This window comes from Belonocnema kinseyi, chromosome 8 (assembly GCF_010883055.1).
Source record: "Belonocnema kinseyi isolate 2016_QV_RU_SX_M_011 chromosome 8, B_treatae_v1, whole genome shotgun sequence".
Lineage (NCBI taxonomy): Eukaryota > Metazoa > Arthropoda > Insecta > Hymenoptera > Cynipidae > Belonocnema > Belonocnema kinseyi.
This window is the reverse complement of record NC_046664.1, coordinates 44,858,835-44,878,424: the sequence shown is the minus strand read 5'-3', so window position 1 is coordinate 44,878,424 and position 19,590 is coordinate 44,858,835. Positions and strand designations below refer to the sequence as shown.

General features: G+C 31.1%; 1 protein-coding gene across 1 annotated transcript in view; it reads right to left on the bottom strand.

Moving 5' to 3' along the window:
- Positions 1–532: 532 nt before the first annotated feature.
- The window catches only part of LOC117179121 (protein rhomboid), a 573,161-nt gene continuing 554,103 nt past the window's right edge, over positions 533–19,590 (bottom strand). The window contains exons 4-6 of the mRNA XM_033370792.1: positions 9,155–9,322; positions 2,823–2,978; positions 533–874 (exon numbers count right to left, since the gene is read on the bottom strand). Of these exons, the coding sequence (XP_033226683.1) occupies positions 554–874; positions 2,823–2,978; positions 9,155–9,322 (645 nt within the window). The 3' untranslated portion in view covers positions 533–553. The remainder of the gene's footprint in view (positions 875–2,822; positions 2,979–9,154; positions 9,323–19,590) is intronic.

Sequence of the window (19,590 nt, the reverse complement as noted above, 5' to 3'; positions counted from 1 at the left end):
GAAGCATTTTTGTTCAGCTGGCAGTCGAGTGTTCCTTTATCATTCGAGAAAAACTGAAGTACCGGCGACTGGTCTCACCAGCGAGAGTCCACACAAGGTAATCTCGAAGGCATCTTCTTCTTGTGAGTTTGTCTCTCTTCTGGCCAATGGAAAAGAAAGGACCTTTAGCTCAAATGCCACGAATCGCGGTTCCTTTCATTCTCGAACTTTAGATCTTTTCAAGTGGGGACTGGAAGCGATCGATTTTTCCTACATCGCGGGGTTTCCTGATTACCTGTGGCGGAAGTTAAGCGTCCTTTTCTGGTCACAATGTTCCGAATATTCAAGAAAATTCTCTACCTCAAGTACTGAGGATCAATCATCTTTCCCAGGGAAAAGATCCTTCACAGATGTTTGGATTTACGCTCCAGGACGTTCCAAGGAATTCTAGAAAATTCTGAACACTGTGGTTCTCAGGTCAGCTTGACTACTCGTAGATGGTGTCGGAATTTTCCCGGATTTTAACAATGAGGAAGGATTTTTTGCAGAGTTTTACAAGCATTTCGATTCTTTGTCAAGAGGGCTTCCTCAACTGGGGCAGAGCTATGAGGTAAATGTTTCCCAATATTGCCCCAATGACTAGAAGAGCGACGCTGATGCCGGAAACAAATCTGACAAAGCGTACAAATCGCCTACCTCGGGAGTCCTTTTTACTTTGATTGGGAAATACCGCAAGTCCCAAAAGAGGCCCAGCAAGAGCCCCAGCAACGTGGGCCGCCCAACCAACTCGACCACATCCAAGAAGAGCCGGAACTGGGAGAGAGGCTACGTCGGCGCCAGCAAGAAGTAGAACTGCTACGAGGCGCCAACCCGCGTAACGAAGCTCGCCATGGCACTGGAAAAAGAAAATGAAGAATGGGGTGAGAAAATGTAGAATGCAAGGAAAAAGAAAAAGAAGCTTAATTTACGGAGGCGATTAGATATGAGGTGAGGGTCCTGGGACAAAAAGAGTGTGTGAAGCTCAAGAGTCACGTTAGAGGACATTTTGCTAGACGGCGATTCCTCATTAGCAACGCAGGGAATTTTTACTGACTTGTTTTTAGTTGAGCTTTGCAGATGGGCAATGGTAAATTAAAGCGAAAACTGGAAACGTTTATAATAATCATAATTATATTTCATTAATATTGTTGGTATATTTTATTTCAAATTCGGAGGAGGTTCAAAAATTTCAGCTTGGTACCCGTATTTCCTGCAAAAAGTTTGGTATAAAAAGAATATTTTATTTTCGTACATTCACGATAAAGTTTACAATAAAGAATAATAGATATTTTTTGTAACTTTGGCATTAAAAACTATAATTATCCTCAGATAATTATGCATCACTACAAAAATCCTTAAACATCCTAGATTGCCAATAAACCTAAAAATAGGAGAAAAATCCTGATATAACCCAAATTAATTATATTTTTTTGATTAGCAATCAATAATTTCCGTTTGCGCAAATATTCACCGAGTGGGAGGGGTGCAATATTTTACTTATGTTTAAATATAATACAGTTTTGGCTACTATTAAAACTTTCAATAAAATTTAAAAAAAAATTGTGTTGCTTTTATCGATAGTTTTGAAATCATAAATATTATTTTTTTTATTGTAAGAGTTTTAAAAAAAGCCAAACTGGCAATGTATCCACCCAAAAGTAAAAAAAAAATCATCCCCTCCCTCACGTTCTCTCGATATATTTTTCTCAAAGTCGCACTTATGATATTACCATCTACCAATTGCCTATTAAAACTATAATGATTAAAACAATCTTTGTATTATATTAACCTAAAATATGTAAAAACTCCGGCGGAAAAATTATTTAGTTTATCAATTCTTTTAATGAAGGATATTGTATGTATGCTGGAGTATTGTCTAAAGGAGGATTATGGTTATAAATTCAAATTTTGAGAACGTTTTTACCCTATTACAAAATTTATTTCCTTTCTTTTATCAAAAATCCCTTAAATTCCTTATTATCTGCATTATTGTGGATGCGCGAACATAAGACATATAATTATGTTATTTAGAACTAATGATAGGAAATACATGTACCAAAATACATTTTTTAAACCACCTCCGAATTAGAAAATAAATAATTTTTCACTACGTTCTACTCTACAGACTCTATTTCTTAATGGATTGTCATGTTTTTGTTTAGAAACATTTAGTAGTAAATTCTTAAAACCGTAGCTTCAAATTTCTTGTTAAATTATCATTTCTGTAACAAAATTATTTTATCGTGAAAAAAATGCATAAATAAAACAACTGATCAGTATAATTCCATTTGCAATCATGAAACATAAATAATTGGTTTTTAAAACTTTTTGATGTCTGGAATGTTCCGTTTTGTTTACTTAAAAATTTCCTATCTGTCAAGGCACTTGCCAACAATGCTGCCCAATTTTATTGATCCAAGAAAAAAGTATTTACTTGATATAAACTAATAATAACAAATCATACTAAAGAGACTTTTTGATCATTCATGTACTTTTCATTTTTAACAAATACATACTTTTTGCATTTGCATAAGAGAAGGTATAAGATTTGTGTAATATTATCGATTTACTATTATGAAAATTAGAGCAATTCATCAACTCCTTAAAAAATAAGTATGTAGATTATCTCCGTCTGTACTGCACAATCGTCGAAAAAGTTCCGCTTCTTCCTTTTAGTGCACAATATACTCTTTATTCACTGAAATAGTACCTAATTGTAAAGCAACTAATAATTTATTGTTGAATAACTTTTTAAAATAATTTTGTTTTTTAATTTATTTGAATTAAATCTGAAAAATACTTACTAAGTAAAGGTGTGCAAGATGGCTGGTGAGCAATGCATAGACACCAGCGGAAGAACCAAGAAGATAAAGATTTGGTTGAAGAAGAGAGGCACCAAGCGCCCCACATACTCCACCCCATAAATAAATTACAGCCACAGCTAGACGACCCTGCTCTACCTGAAAAAATAGAGAATCCCCTTTTTCATTCTCCATAATCCATAGCTGGGTAATTGTTAATTCGAAGGCAAACTTTAGCTTCCACAGTGGCAATCGTATATGAATGAAGAATTTAATATTTCATCAAGGAAATTCATGGTATGAGTAATAATGTCTACAAAATTTTAATCCAAAGAGGATAATTCTGAAGAGAAGAAGTTAGAATGAAACTCTTTTATGAAATATAGGAAGTAGATTTATTATAAAAAACTATCAGTGGGAGATTTAACAAATCTGATTGTTATTTTCGCTATATAACTTTTAATATATGATCTCCTGCTTAATGTGATTATTTATAGTCGCTAGAAAACAGAAGATAAACCAGCACAGCTGATCCACGCTAATAATTAATTTTTGAATATCACCCACACAATTCTTATTTATAGGGTCCCACAAAAACTCCATAGGTCAAAAATTGGGTATTGCGAGTTTCTGCAGCTAATTATGATTTCTTTTCTCACTTTTTAAAACACAAATGGTCTTCAATATATAAAATACTACTTTATACTAGTAATTCGATGTTTAAATATATTGTTTAAACATATTATCATTGTTTTTAGCAATTTTCTCTAAAATAAAGTTAGAAGGTCACAGTTCTTTCCAATTTTTCAACTCATTTCTAACTTTTGAATTCGAGCGAGGTAGTAATCAATTACACTGCAGTCCCGCAAGGGAAGTTCCCATTAGAGAGGACAAGTTGGTCTAAGGTGACGAGAGAATGACGCTGTTAGGTCTGCGGAGCAACTCCACAACAACGCAGGAGTGAATGAAAAAAGCGGACTGTCTCCTCGGCGGTTAATTTTGTCGTATCTGCTTCTGTCATTTTCAGTCAGTGCCAAAAATATCGCAGGACGTTTGCTTCAGTTCACCTTTAGTCACTTAGTGTTTCGGTTATACGTTGCGTAACCAGGTGTAACCAGGCATTACGAAAATGTCAAAGGAAAACAAGAGGAAGCGTTTATCTTTCGCAACAGTCTATTATGCAGAATTTATTTTTTGAATGGGAAATTTACTACTCTTTAGAAGAAAAATCGACCCAAGTTGTATTTTAACAGCTTTTAAAATTATTAAAATTTTTTTTTTTATTTATCTGCTATGTCATCAGAGATTGTACCTTAACGACAGTAGATGAACCCTCCAAAACATGATGGCAGAAAATCTACACAATATCGATCAAGTTAAGAATCTTCAATAACAGAAAATGCTTAACGTCTTAATAAGAATAGATGGAAAATTATATTTTTAAATTAAAATTAAAATTATTTCTTAAAAAAAAGATCCTACTCCATTTTCACTCCATTGCGAATCGAACCACAAAACTTCTGATTTCCGGTCAGGTGCTTTTCCAATTAAGCTATTAGAGGGATCAGAATGAGATCTCTTAATTCAAGAATGTAACGCTAATTTTTAGGTAGGTGTTAATGGTCCAAATAATTATTAAAAAAAAATTTTAATTTATCTGCTATATCATCAGATTGTACCTTACCGACAGCAGATCAACCCTCCAAACCATGAAGGCAGAAAATCTACACAATATCGATCAAGTTAAGAATCTTCAATAACAGAAAATGCTTAACGTCTTAATAAGACTAGATGGAAAATTATATTTTTAAATTAAAATTGAAATTATTTCTTGAAAGAAAGATCCTACTCCATCTTCACTCCATTGGGAATCGAACCACAAAACTTCTGATAACTACTTGTACCATTAAGACGTGGCTAAAAATTATCGTTATGTTCTTGAATTAAGAGTTCATATTCTGATCCCTCTAATAGCTTAATTGGAAAAGCACCTGACCGGAAATCAGAAGTTTTGTTGTTCAATTCCCAATGGAGTGAAAATGGAGTAGGATCTTTTTTTCAAGAAATAATTTTAATTTTAATTTAAAAATTTAATTTTCCATCTAGTCTTATTAAGACGTTAAGCATTTTCTGTTATTGAAGATTCTTAACTTGATCGATATTGTGTAGATTTTCGGCCTTCATGGTTTGGAGGGTTGATCTACTGTCGGTAATGTACAATCTTTGATGATATAGCAGATAAATTAAAAAAAAATTTTAATAATTACTTGTACCATTAACACCTAGCTAAAATTTAGCGTTATGTTCTTGAATTATGAGTTCTTATTCTGATCCCTCTAATAGCTTAATTGGAAAAGAACCTGACCGGAAATCAGAAGTTTTTTGGTTCGGTTCCCAATGGAGTGATGATGGAGTTGGATCTTTTTTTCAAGAAATAATTTTAGCTTTTAAAATAATGAGTTCAATTGTTATCTTTTTTAATTATGATATAGTACCATTTATTGTACAATGCCTAATTCGAAAATCTTTTTTTCAAATCATTTTCCATTACAGATTTTTATTTTTAAGCTGACCTTTTTAATTTAAGTAATTTCGAAATGTACACTTGAAGACTTGAACAATTGAAAATTAAAAGATTTTGAGGTTTGATCTTCGAACACGAACATTTTCACATTCCTTATGACATAAAATCATAATTGCGAAATAAAATTATTTTTTATACGAAACTCCAACACAAATGATTATATGTGCGCCTGATTGTATGTGGTTTGGCGAGTCCAGAGATTGTACGAAGGAGATAAAGGAGATTTTGCTGGCCCCACCACCCATGCAAATTTAACTTTTTTCGGCCAAACATTTAGTGCAGAATTTGTTCAAATTTTTACAACCAAATTTAGAATTTGTGCATCACCGGAAGTACCTGATTTCTCAAAAATATACTGGCGGGGCCAGCGAAAAATTTCGAAAACGAAAACGAAACATTTTTGCCCGACATTATTTAAAATAAACTTCATAAGGGTGTATTATTTTCTTCTGAATTTGTTAAAATTTATGCAGCTTACTTTAACCCCTGAAAAGCACCCCCTGTTAGGCAAACACCATATCGGGCCCAGCGAAACGTACCGCTGTTCCCGACATTATCCAAAATCAACTTTATATGGGTGCATTCTTTTCTTCCTAATTTGTTCAAAATTGTGTGACAAACTACAACCCCTAAAAACTACCCCCTGTGTTTAAAAAACCATAGCGCGGCCAGCGAAACATTTGCCTGGCCTCATCATTATCCAAAATAAACTTTATATGAGTGTATTATTTTCGTCTTAATTTGTTCAAAATTGTGCAATCAAGTTAAACCCTTGAAAACTACCTCTGTATGGTGAACACCATATCGGATCCAGCGTAACGTTTCGTTGGCGTCGAAGTGCTGTATTCCGCAGTTGTAGGGGTTTAAGGTTGGCTGCACAAACGTAAACAAATTAAGACGAAAATAATGCACTCTTATAAAGTTTATTTTGGACAATGCCGGGACCAGCGAAAGGTTTCGCTGGCTCCGTCATGTTGTTTTACACACAGGGGGTAGTTTTTAGGGGTTTAAGTTGGTAGAACAAATTTTAACAAATCAAGAAGAAAATAATGCACCCGTATAAAGTAGATTTTTCATAACATCGGAACCAGCAAAACATTTCGCTGGCTTCGCCATTCTGTTTTCCACGCAGGGGATAGTTTTGAGAGGTTGAAGTTTGTTGTAAAAGTTTGAACAAATTAAGGCGAAAATAATGCCTCCATGTAAATTTGACTTTGGATAATGTCCGGACCAGCGGTACGTTTCGCTGGCCCCGCCATGATGTTTGCATAACAGGGGGTAGTTTTTGGGGGTGAAAATTAGCTGCACAAACTTGAACAACTTAAGAAGAAAATAATATACCCATATAAAGCTTATTTTGGATAATGTCGGCGCAAACGAAACGTTTCGCTGGTCCTGCCAGAGTTTTTGGGAGAAACCAGATACTTCCGGTGATGCAAAAACTTTAATTTTGGTTGTAAAAATTTGAACAAATTCTGCACTAAATGTTTGGCCGAAAAAAAGGTAAATTTGTGCGAGTAGTGGGGCCAGAGAAATGCTCCTGATAAAGGGTACCCCTAAAACGGCTTCTGTAGCAGGACTGCAGTGTAAATTCAACAGCAATAATTACTTAAAGATTTTTTTTTATTTATAATACTATTCTTTGAGTAAAATGCTAAAAAGTTTAAGTTTTTCCGAAAATTTTTTACTTTTTGTAATTGTTCAGATAAATAATTATAGTTTATATCCGTCTTCACCTGTAGTAAGGTTGGACAGTTGCGTTTTTCTGAAATTTTCCATTTATATTAACTTTTCACTCAGATCGAGGTCATATTAATGCAATTTAAGAAACATAATTGTTTGAGCAATTCTTTTATTTCTTTTGCTTATTGATATGAAAAAATAATATATAAACAACAGAAAGAATTATTTTCAGAAAACCTCGTTTAATTTTTGAGCTTGATAAATTGCCGAAACAATTACGTTTGCTAACATGCAATAATAAAAGTTTATTAAGTAAATAATGAATTAACTGAGTAAAAAGGAGGGAAAAAGTTACAATTCAAGAAAAACCGCAACTATCTAGCATTAATATCGAAAAAGACCATTTTAAACAATAATAATTCATTTCAACAATTAAGTTTATTGAATTGTGTTAATTAGTATTTTTATATCAGTGGAAAGTTACCAAGTAAAAAAATTTCAGAAAAATTCAGAAAAAAACCACAATTATCTAACATTATTATAAAAGAAGACACAATAATAATTTTAGGTTTTTTGAGCAGGGAAATTAATTATTAATTTTTTAGATGTTAGTCTTTTTGTCTACTGGTCTAAATCAATGTTATTTAATATTTATATTAATATTGCTTTAGGCCTGTAGACAAAAAAATTAATTTGTAAAAAATTAATAAAATAATGATTTGTTTAAAAAATTAAGTTAGTAAAATATAATCAATTATTACCACACTCTAAGTTAAAAGTAGACAAAGGATGAAAACTGAAGAAAAACCACTATTCTCTACCATTTTTCAAAAAGAATACTATTAATATTGATAATAAATTATTTAAAAACTATTTTGGTTAATTTGAATAAATTATTAACTTGTTCTAATTGAAAGGTGGATCAAAAGTAAAAATTTTTAGAAAAAACTAAAACTTTTTTACATTACTCTAAGAGCATATTGCCATTAATGATAATAATCCGTTCAAACAATTAGTTATATTGATATTAGTTATATTGTCAATAATTTTAAATGAGACAAATATAGAGAGAGAGTTTACGGTTTCTATCATTTTTTCTGCTTCAAAATGGTGCATAATTTAAATATGTTTCCGGATTTTTAATCTGAAGTCAAAATAAGAAAATCCACAATAAATTCGAATATTGGATTTATTATTTCGAATTTTGACATTTCGACCATGGATTTGACAACAGTGATGCGAAAAATGTTCAAAAACGATGAATAGTGAAATTTCGTTGCATATAAATAATTAAGACCTTGAAGTTTCGAATAATACTTTCAATGGCTTTTTTTCTCCGACCTGAAGTCTCGGAGTAATTTTTAGGCCGGATTTAGAATCAGCTTGAAAAAACATATTTAAAAAATATGTATCACGTAAAATTGAATGTCCAAACGCTCATGGTACTCGATAATATAAATTCTATCCAAAAACTGTAAACCTTGACATCGATTTTTCACGCTGCAAATATTTTTTTTACATTCTCTCTATTTTTTCCATATTCCGCAGATATATCTCTCTGTTTTATTTTTATCAAAATTAAATATGAACACAAATTAAAAAATATAGAACTGACAATTTTGCAGAAGATTATAAGAAGCATATATATTCAAAAAAACCGAAAATCAGTAAGAATTTGTAATTTGGTGTTATATTACTAGGAGTTAAGGTTTGCCTTAAATTTAACAATTACCCATCTATAAATCAATAAATATATTAGAAAATTGTTTCAAATATATTTTAAAATATATATGTATATATATATATATATTGAAAATCAGGTACTAAATACTAGATGTAGTTACCAGTTTTCTTGTTTTGCACAGCAGTTTTGTGCAGTACTAACGAAGATAGTCGGAAAATATTTCAACTTTGAAAACTGTTACATAGGCACTAGGGTAGGCACTCCTCATGTCGAATATTGAGAGGAATTGAACAATAATTCGTTTGCTAAACTTTATTTTACTAGTGCGGGTTTTTTGTTATGGGCAAATACAGTAAAAGCTACCAATTAAGTTGATTGGCTCACCTCGAGTGGTATGGCCAGTACCAGCTGAATGACCACATTCAGTGTGAGGTGAAGAGCATCTGAGTGTAGCAGCATGTATGAAGCGAACCTCCATCCTTGTACCCTTTGTCGTGGATCGTACACCAACCACCTTCGTATTGTGTTATCCACCATGCAGTGGACTATTATCTGTTGATCCAAACAAGAATTTCTATTTTATTATAAAAAAATGTTATAATGTATGGCTTAAGTTAGAATAATTTAATAAAATTGAAACTAGCGACTTATTAACAAGAACGAAATAAAGTGAAGTAATTAAAAATCCATTAATTAAAAAGTTTTGGATTTTTTTCAGTGATATTTTACGCTGGAACCTCGTTGAGCAAAAGGGCATTTTTTCACAATCCTAATAATAATCAATATTCTTACAATATTGATTGGACCAGTGAACAGAAAAATTAACCATTAACAATAATTAATTAAAGTTACCTGGGAAAGAAATTTAACATAAAAAATATAATCAAATATTATTTACTGTATTTCTTTATATTTTCTCTCTGACTCTAACGACGCACTTATCATTATTTCTCTCGGCTTTTCCCGCACATGTTTGTGAACCCTTACCTCCTTCTTCCTGTTACAACTGAAGAACTTTGTTGAAAAATCGTTTTTTTTTGTTTAAGAATTCAGAATTTTAAAGTTTAGATATTCTTTTAATTACGAAGGTGGTAAAATAGTCATTTTGTAGATAGACTGAGAAATTTTTACCTACTTACATAGTCAGAACCAAAATAGCTAGTCTTTAGCAAAAACAAACTATTCATCATTTCGGTTTAGTTCATCTTTGGTTGAAAGTTTAAATACTTTTTTGAAAACTCTTTTTTCGTTAATAATTAATTATTGAAATTAAAAAGGTAATTATTCAGTTTTTGGTTGAAGATTGATTTTTTTTAATAAAGAATTCCACTACTTTAGTCAAAGTTGAAGCGCGTTGTTGAAAATATATTTTTTTAATAAAGGTTCATCTGTTTGGTTTGATTTGTTTGAACTATTCCGTCAAAAATTAATTTTGTTGTTGAAAATTAAATGTTGTGTTCGAAATTTGTATTTTTAATTTTAAAATTCAATCCTTTATAGAAATATCGACTCATGAGATGAAATTTTAACATTTGGGAAGAAATTTTATTTCTGTCTTGACTAAACCAACTTTATTCATGAAAAACTGTCATCTTTTTGGCTAGAATATTTAAAATCAGGGTTAATTTAAACTAATTTATTTAATAATCACTTTTTAAATTAAAGATTCTTTATTATAGTTGAAAATTCATTTCTCTATTTAAAAAATACATTTCTGGACAGAAAATTTAATATTTTGGGATGTAACTTTATCTCAATTTTATCTTAATTTATGAAAGTTTATCTTAAAATTTAAAGATTGATCATTTTTGTTGAAAATTCATATATGTTTATGTGTTCATAATTAATTTCATTCACTGACAAATTAACTTTTCTGCTTTCAATTGAATTTTTTTTGTTTAAAAAATTAAACTAATATATTTGTTTTAAAATTTATGTACTTTATATAAAAATTCGCCTTTTTTGGTAGAAAATCATTTTTCTTTTTTTAAAGATCGCCTATGTGGTTAAGAATTCATCTTTTTCGGCTGACAATATAATAATTTCGTTAAAAATTAAAGTATTTTAATCAAAAGTAGCCTTTTTCGTTATAATTCAACTGTTTTATTTTAAGAAAAATCAATTACTTTTTGAAAACGCAAGGGCTTTTTATTGAAGGTTAATCTTTTTTATTTTAAGCCTTAACTATTTTGGTTGATAATTTAATTATTCTGTCAAAATTTTTTATATTTTGTTAAAAAATCATCATTTTTTGTTGAAAATTCAACTTTTCTGTTAAAAATGTTCTGTTCTGTGCTTAAAAATCATCTTTTGTGAGTGCAATATTATCTGGTTTGTTTGAAATTAATTAATTTCAGATGTTCACATTTTAATATGACATTTTTTGAGTCCGTCTATCAAAGATTTCATAGAAAAACGTTCCAAAATTAAAATTCTGGTTTGCTAATAATTATTTTCAGATTAGTAAAAAAGGGAGATATCCCTGTCATATTAAAAGAATGTAGCATGATATGCATAAATATTTCAGAAGTATTCCATTGGAATATTAGAAATATAACCGCGGAATATTGTTAGTGTTTGGCACACTACTGTCTGAAAGTAACGCGTTAATCTTACCGTTATCTTAAAATTTGGTAAATTTCATTGAAAATATTAATAAAACTTAATATATTTCCAGGTTAGGTAAAGTTATTAAAAAATACTGAATTTGTCTATTAGCTTTGGTTAATTTAAAAGATTTAGTTTATAAATCTATGCTGCAGTATCAATCCGGATGTGCAGAACAGTAGGGTAGTTCAAAAACGCATTAGAAATTTTGTTGTTGAATTTTTATGAATACCGTAGGAAAGAAAAACGTTTTTATACATTTTATTCAGAATCCTCAATATTAGCTGAATCAAGTGGGAATTCAACATTTCTTTTCATAATCAGCCAAAGAATATAAATAAAATATCATGCCCATAAACCTGTTTTATAGGATTTAAAAAAACCATAAATTAGTGTTTATATGAATTGTTAAAAACAATTTGTTATTGTTTATAGAAATTTTATGATAGAATAGAATTAGAAAGTCCTGGTTTTTTCACAAATTTTCCATTTGTTTTTCAATTTTCAATTAGAGGGAGTTGATAGTTCATAAATGTCAACAATAGTGATTGATTAAACAATTTATTATTATTAATAATATTCTATTTTCTTATTGATAGTATGTTGCGGTTTTTCCTGAAATTTTAAACAAATTGTCTATTTTTCATTAGATTGGCTTAATAAAATTAATAAGATTTAACAAAAAACTATATTTTAAATAATCTCTTTTTTTTGCTAATATATTTTGCTCAGATAAAACACACATTTGAAATATGCTTCAAATTTTCTGCACGGATATCATTGAACGCAATTTCTCTTGAATAAGTTACTGAGAGACTTCGGTGAGGTGCCACAAAGACAGCAATTGTCTAGTTGCTAATTATGATGAGAAATGTTGAGTTTTAATGCGATTCATACCATACTAAAGATTTTGAAGGAAATTTACAGAACCTTTTTTTTCTTATGGGAGATAAGTTTTAAGCTTCATATGGAGCTTGCGGCATCTCTGAATATAATTTTTTTGTGGATTTATTTTTATGTGGATTAGAACAAACTTCCGGCCGATATTTATAAAAATGAAAAAAACATATTTTTTGAACTACCCTACTGAACAGTCGCTAAACAAATGCACTGCTTGGTAACCCCGATTCGCATCGGATGAATACTTTCTTAAGATAGGGAAATGTGTGCAAGGAAGTAAGAAAATACATCATCTGATCGGTTTTCTTTACATCGAAACATTTAATGGAATGCTAAACGTATTCAAAAATTTTATGAAGTACCGACTGTTAAGGTGCGTTACTTTTCATTACCGTTGACAGAAAAATGTAACGCGTTACCGTCACCGTTACTAAAAAAAAGTAATTTTTCTGGTAACGCGTTCTTGTCAAACACTGAATAATGTATCTACCTTTCAGAAACATTAAAATATCCTATATCTGAAATGTTTCAATGGTATGCTAAGGGTATATTCCTAAGATACATTGCGAGAAGATTGGCTCTGAAACCTCAAATATCTTTGTAGAACATTGCCGACTTTTTTAAACGAATTATTGCCGAAAAATTGACATGAAAGTGAAAAGAATATATGTTTTTACTGTCTCAAATTGCTTAATTTTGTATTTTTTTAAATAGATTTTCTTCGCTTATGTGAATTCATGCATACAAATTTCTCACGCTAATTTTTCTCTTATAATTCAAATACATACACAGGGATACAATATTATTATTACAAGCTGCTAGTACAAATTATTAATAAATCATCAATTATATGGACTAAAAAATATTTAAAATTCCTGCAAAATATTTTCTAAATATAGGTAAGAAAGTATGTTAAATTACATTGTTTTTTAATTATTATTTATAGTGCATCATAAGGTGAGGCACCATGATCCCTCATCTATAATTCTATGTTGTTCGGAGCAGTGTGGAGTGATATTTGCAAGCTGCAATGCAGCACAAAGTGAAAAAGGCGATTTTTCCTATTTCGCAAAATAGTGGTCCTAAGCCGGCACCTCCTGGTCGTGAGTCGGCTCCAGAAACCAATGCACGTAATCGATTAGACTTTTAAAAATATTTAACATCTGTAGCTGATTCATAAGAACGTCAAGCGAAAATTAAAGGGACAATTGTCAGCGTAAATTACGCCCATGTCTAACAACCTGTCATAAGATAAAATGGTTGAGCCGACAAGCGCGCCATCTTTGAGAAATACGAGAGTGCCGGCTTAATCCACAGTGCCGACTTAGGACTATTCTTTACTATTATTGGTGTAAATTTATACTTTTTAATATTCGAAATATTCATGAAACACTGAAAGAAATGCTTGATTTTCCCAATAATTTAGTTAGTAAGATATGGTACCGCTATTTGATCAGTTAATACCGCTATTTGACTACTGGGCACAATAATTCTATTAGTTGCAGTGACTATTGAATTGGTACCACCAAGTAAGAAAATGTTTATCTTAATTAATAAAATAGCAGTACCATATATTACAAACTATAAATAGTTGACCTAAGTAACGATTTCTTTCAGTGAGATAACATGAAAAATCTTCATGGATATACTAATATTTATAAGATTATCTGTATTACAAAACGCAACGAATTATTCACACATTATTTATTGTTACTATAGTTATTTCTACATATTTTTTCCGTGTGTCTATGATTTTCAACGTCTAGGAAATTTTTAGAAATTGCATGCTGTTCTCGATGATGATAAATAATTGCAAAAAAACATTTAGGTGCTTTTCGACATTATAGTAATTAAATCTCTTTCCCTTTGCCGCAATTTTTAGTTGTTTTTTTAGTACAGAACAGATTAATTCCAATAAGTTTTAAAAGCCTTTTTTCGAAGATGATATGTAGAACGTTTAGCTTTTTTCTGTATTTCTCGAAATTTGGACTTGACTTTCCTTATCTCATATTTTACAATTCTTATCATTTTATAAAAAAATAATTTACACAATTTTAACATAAACTAGAAAAAAAAACTTTTTATTTTTGTTGATAGAATACATAATTTCTGTCGTAATTTGTGACACATGAAAAAATATTGAAGTGAGTTCTTAGAGTGACTAAAGTTTTAAATTTTTAGATGTGTTTTGTTGCCTTACAGCTAAATGTGGTGGGGCTGAACGAAGTTTGAATGAAAAGTCAAGATAACGATTTTTCATGCCAATATGGTATCTTCAGAAAAAAATAAGTCTATTTTGTATTTCTTAAATAAAAAATAAAGACAGCATATGGTTATATGGTAAATATTGTACAGATTTAAAAAAATATATATTTTGGTGCTTGAGTGTTGCTTTTTGGCACCCTACGAATTTATCAAGATGAACATGAAAATCATCGAATGAGTCTTTTCTGAAAAAATCTATTTTTGTATTTAATTAGAAACGCATTAAGAAATTTTAGTAAGATTATATTGCAAATATTGGTGTGAATTAAAACAAAAAATGTATAAATTGTAATTTTCTGTAACCTCGCAAATATTTAAAGACAAAAATAAAAATAATCAGAGGTGTTGTTTCTTGAAAGACGTCGATTTCTTTATTTAATTAAAATAAAAGCATTCTGAAAATGTAATTAAAAACTATATTATTGATATATTTTTGATACTAAAATAAAATTTTACACTATCAAGATAGATGATTTTTTCTTACTTAAATTTTGTCATTCCATATTAATTTCATCTTGAAATATTCGTGGGATGACAATCGTATTTAACGAAAAAATTTAATTAAAAAAGTGTTACATAATATTTACCATATTTGTTATCTTATCATAATTTTGCTATTCCCTATTAATTAAAGATAAAAAACCTAAGAAAAAATTATTTATTTTTATCGAAATTTTTAAATTTTCGTATGGTACCAGATAATCACATTTAATAAAAAATCTATTAAAAAATTTTAATTAATTGTTACCATAAAATCTTATGAAAGTGTCTATATTTTTTAGTACTTAAATACAACAATAAACTTTTTTTAAAGAGCACTAGACTGATTATTATCGCATTCACTCGCAATTTGCATAAGTCTTGGTTCAATAAATTTGTAATTTAATTTATGATAGTAGTACCTTTGAAGATTGTATTATATTCTTGAAAATTAATAATGCTCATCAATGTATTCTCTTCATGTATTCACTCCTCGGGTTTATCGGCAGAATAAAATTACTTCAATAATATTTTTTAATTCGAAACATTATCTTGCATCCAAAATTAATTTCGCAATTAATTTAAATGAATTTGTTATGCAGTCAAAATAGTATGGATAGCGTAAAAGGTAGGAAGAGATTATTCAGCAATGTCAACAAACAACTGAAAATTTTTACTTTTACAACCATTTATTACCGTAGAGATCGTCATGCACTTTCTCCAACATTCTCAGACGTTCCACGTCCTGGACACAGGATTAGACATACCGTGTTTCTAAAAAGTCCTGGGACGGTTGGATATTTCCTCAGGTAAAATATTTTTCAATGAAGTAAAGGTCATTCCCGAATTAAATTTCAATGAGGAATTCACTGGTGACCTTCATTTTGACCTTGAAGTTTACCTTCATGGCTTTTTGAAGGTCAACTTTTTTTTTTAAATGGAGACCACTTTTTTTACGTCTGCAATAGACAGAGCGGAAAATTCTACGTTCAGGTATGTACCCAATTCATAGGTCAATTGTAATATTCAAAGTCAGTTAGAGGCTATTTGAAATTAACGAAGTTTTCTAAGGGGTCAGTGTAACTCCTGAAGTGAATTTCAACGAGAAATTCATTGGTGAGCTTTGTATTGATCTTAGTTACAGCGCTTTGAATATTGTAAAATCATAAGGAAATTTTTCATTAAATGTTTCAGGTGTTCTCGCGGAACTTCTGTTCCTCCCCGAAGAGTTATACAGTTCTATACTGTTTTTCGATACCTAAGTCAATACCTTAGGCGATACCATAAGTCCTATACCGTTTTTCCATACGAATATTACAAATCGAAGCTAAATTTACATATTACGAGTACATACTTACTATCTTTCGCCAAAAGATTATTATGGCGCAAGCTAAACTTTCGGAACAAGAAAGGGTATCTGTATTAATGATGCGTGGTTGGGGAGATCGAATTCGATCTTATGATCAAGTTTGTTTGCTTTATAATCGCACTTTTCGTAATGGAAAAGGGTTAAATCCTGTCTCAAAATCAGCAATTGAAAGAACTGCAAGGCGCTTTATGAGTCATGGATCCATCAAGGACCTTCAGAGAACTGTTCAGCCAAAATCTGCAGGATCTGAGGAGATGCAGATGGACATAGCCCAAGCATTTGTTCAAAACCCACACCTTAGTTTACGTCGAGCTAGTGATGAGCGTGACATTGCTTCGGAGGCAGTTCGAAATATTTTAAAAAGCATTAATTTCCATCCTTAAAAAGTTCTTCTGGTACAGGAGCTCAATGAAGACGATCCTGATCATCGGGTAGAATTTTGTGAAATTATGATGGACAGAATTGATAGAGATCCTCTTTTCTTGTACAGTACAGTATTTTCAGATGAATCTACTTTCACTTTAAAGGTGAAGTTAACAGGCGAAATTGTAGATATTGGTCCGACACAAATCCTGATTGGATGTTGGAGAGTCACACACAATATCCAAAAAAGATTAATGTTTGGGCCGGTATCTTGAATGATACATTGATAGGCCCTTTCCTCATCGATTGTAATCTCAATACCCGTGCATATGAAGAGCTTCCCAGAAACCAAATTGTACCAAGAATAAGGAAGATCACAGGCGATAATTTTCAAAATATTTGGTTCCAGCAGGACGTAGCAGCGTCTCATTACGGTAGGAAGGTTCGAGCATATTTGGATACTCAGTTCCCTCAAAGGTGGATTGGAAGAAGGCGTGAAATCGAGTGGCCTGCTAGATCTCCTGATCTGACGTCTCTCGACTATTTTCTTTGGGGTAATTTAAAGAGCAAAGTATACTTAACGCAACGGGAAAGCTTAGACAAATTGCAGAATCGGATTCTGCAACAGGCTACTTTGATTGATAGGGAGATGATTCGTAATGCTGTAACTCATTTTTACAATCGCATAGCTTTTTGTCAAGAAGCTCAAGGTTTTCCGTTCGAACATCTTCACTAAAGCGTGAGAGGAAAGGGGACTCAAGCTAATCAAGCACCCCGAAACGTGAAAGGCAAGGGGACTCACGCTAATCAAGCATCCTAAAGGGAACAGAATTTACCACGTCCACGTCGTTGTTCCTGGGTAATGCTAAACGTAAACGTAAACTGCTTTAAAAAAACCTTGTAAAAACCTTGAAGATCATCACCAAGATAAATACAGAGCTCACCAATGAATTTCTGGTTGAAATTTACTTCAGGAATTGCACTGACCTCTTGGAAAACTTTGTTAATTTCAAATAACCTCTAACTGACCTTGATCATTAAAATTGACCTATGACTTGGGTACTTACCTGAACATATAATTTTCTGCTTTATCGATTGCAGATGTAAAAAGGGGGGTTTCTATTTAAATAAACAAAGTTGACCTTCAAAAAGCCATTTAGGTCAACTTCAAGGTCGAAATGAAGGTCGCCATTGAATGCCTCGTTGAAATTTTCTTCAGGAATGGCCTTCACTTTTTTGAAAAATATTTTACCTGAGGAAATATCCAACCATCCCGGGACTTTTTAGACACCCTGTATAGGAACAACTATAGAAGCAATAAATACAGCATAAATTATTCGTTTTGGTAAGCCATTTCTTAAATTTTGATTTAAAAATGTTCTGTAATGTCCGTAATTTTATTGGTATACAGGTTGAGTTTTTTCATGTTATATCCATTAATATTTTGAATTTAAAAAAGTATAAATTAACAATAATATATCATTAAGCATTCTAAGCCTTGTGGCGTAGTGACTTGTGAAAGAATGACGTGATGTAAGTAATTAATTACACCATATTCGAAAAATATCAAGTAAGAATTTTAGAAAGCAATAGTAGTTTGTAATAATAATATTGCGTCTCTATGTACGTAGATAAAGTAAAAGCAGAATCCTCTTCATAAATTTTCACGAATATAATTTCATGCGAGTGAAAGAAAAAGCTACTGTATATAACCTGAGTACAGCGATTTGGAATATTAGAAAAAAAAATTTCTTTTATTTTCATGGAAACAATTTTTCTGAAGAATATTCCAGCGGTTGGATATTTTAATGTTCCTGAATGAATTAAGTGTTATATATCCACATCCCGTGTTGAACTAACCCGATTTGCCCCTATTACAAGTCGGGCACTAATCGGGGGGCAGTCGGGTTATTAATTTTGACAATGTACCCAGTCGGGGACTTGTCCGGGACTAGTTGGGCTTCTTGTCGTCAAAATTTCAGTCGGGGCCAGGTCGGTAACTAGTCAAGGGCTGGTCGGGCCTTTTTTCACTAATTTCCGTGCGGGTAATCTTTAGGCTCTGGTCGGGAGCTAGTGGGGCTCTGGTCGGGTTATTCTTATGTTTGAATTTTCGGCGAGATCTTATCAAATAAGGTCATATCTAAAAAAGCGTAATGATTTTTTTTATTCTTAAACACTAAGAATATATTTAACAATATTTTTTTTTATTTTTCAGTTTTCAGAATAGCCTCATCTTACAATTTTTTCGTTTCCTTAAGAAAAAGTTTGTAAGTTCAAACACGACTTATGTATTTGAAATGTATTTTTTCAAAGAAGTTGACATTTATTACTCATATACTAAATTATTTCAAAAAAGTAAATACGATTTTCCCGAAGAAAATAGTCTTCACGACGATTTCCAAAGACCGAGTATATATCGACTGTATTCTACTTTACGCATGTTGTCTCTTCAGATGTACTTACACAGAAATATAAGGCACTGTAGCAAAGTAAAAAACACTTGATATAAAAATTCTGTTTTTGGAAATATTCGTTAAATATTATATATTTTCATTGGGGAAAATCACTTTCCCCAAGATTTGGGGAAATTTTCCTAAAGTTTCTTATAACTCACTAAAAAAATGGGGACAATCCCCTTAAATTTAGGAAATTAGATTATACCTACAATTTTTGTCGAAATTTCCTTAAACTTAGGGTAACTTATACGAAAGTTTTGGAATATTTCCTACAATTTGGGGACTTTAGTGATTCCCACGAAATTTAGGGGCTCGTTCCAAAACTAATGTTTAATTTTCCGCACGGATGTTTGGGGAATTTTACCTACTAACCTTTCGGG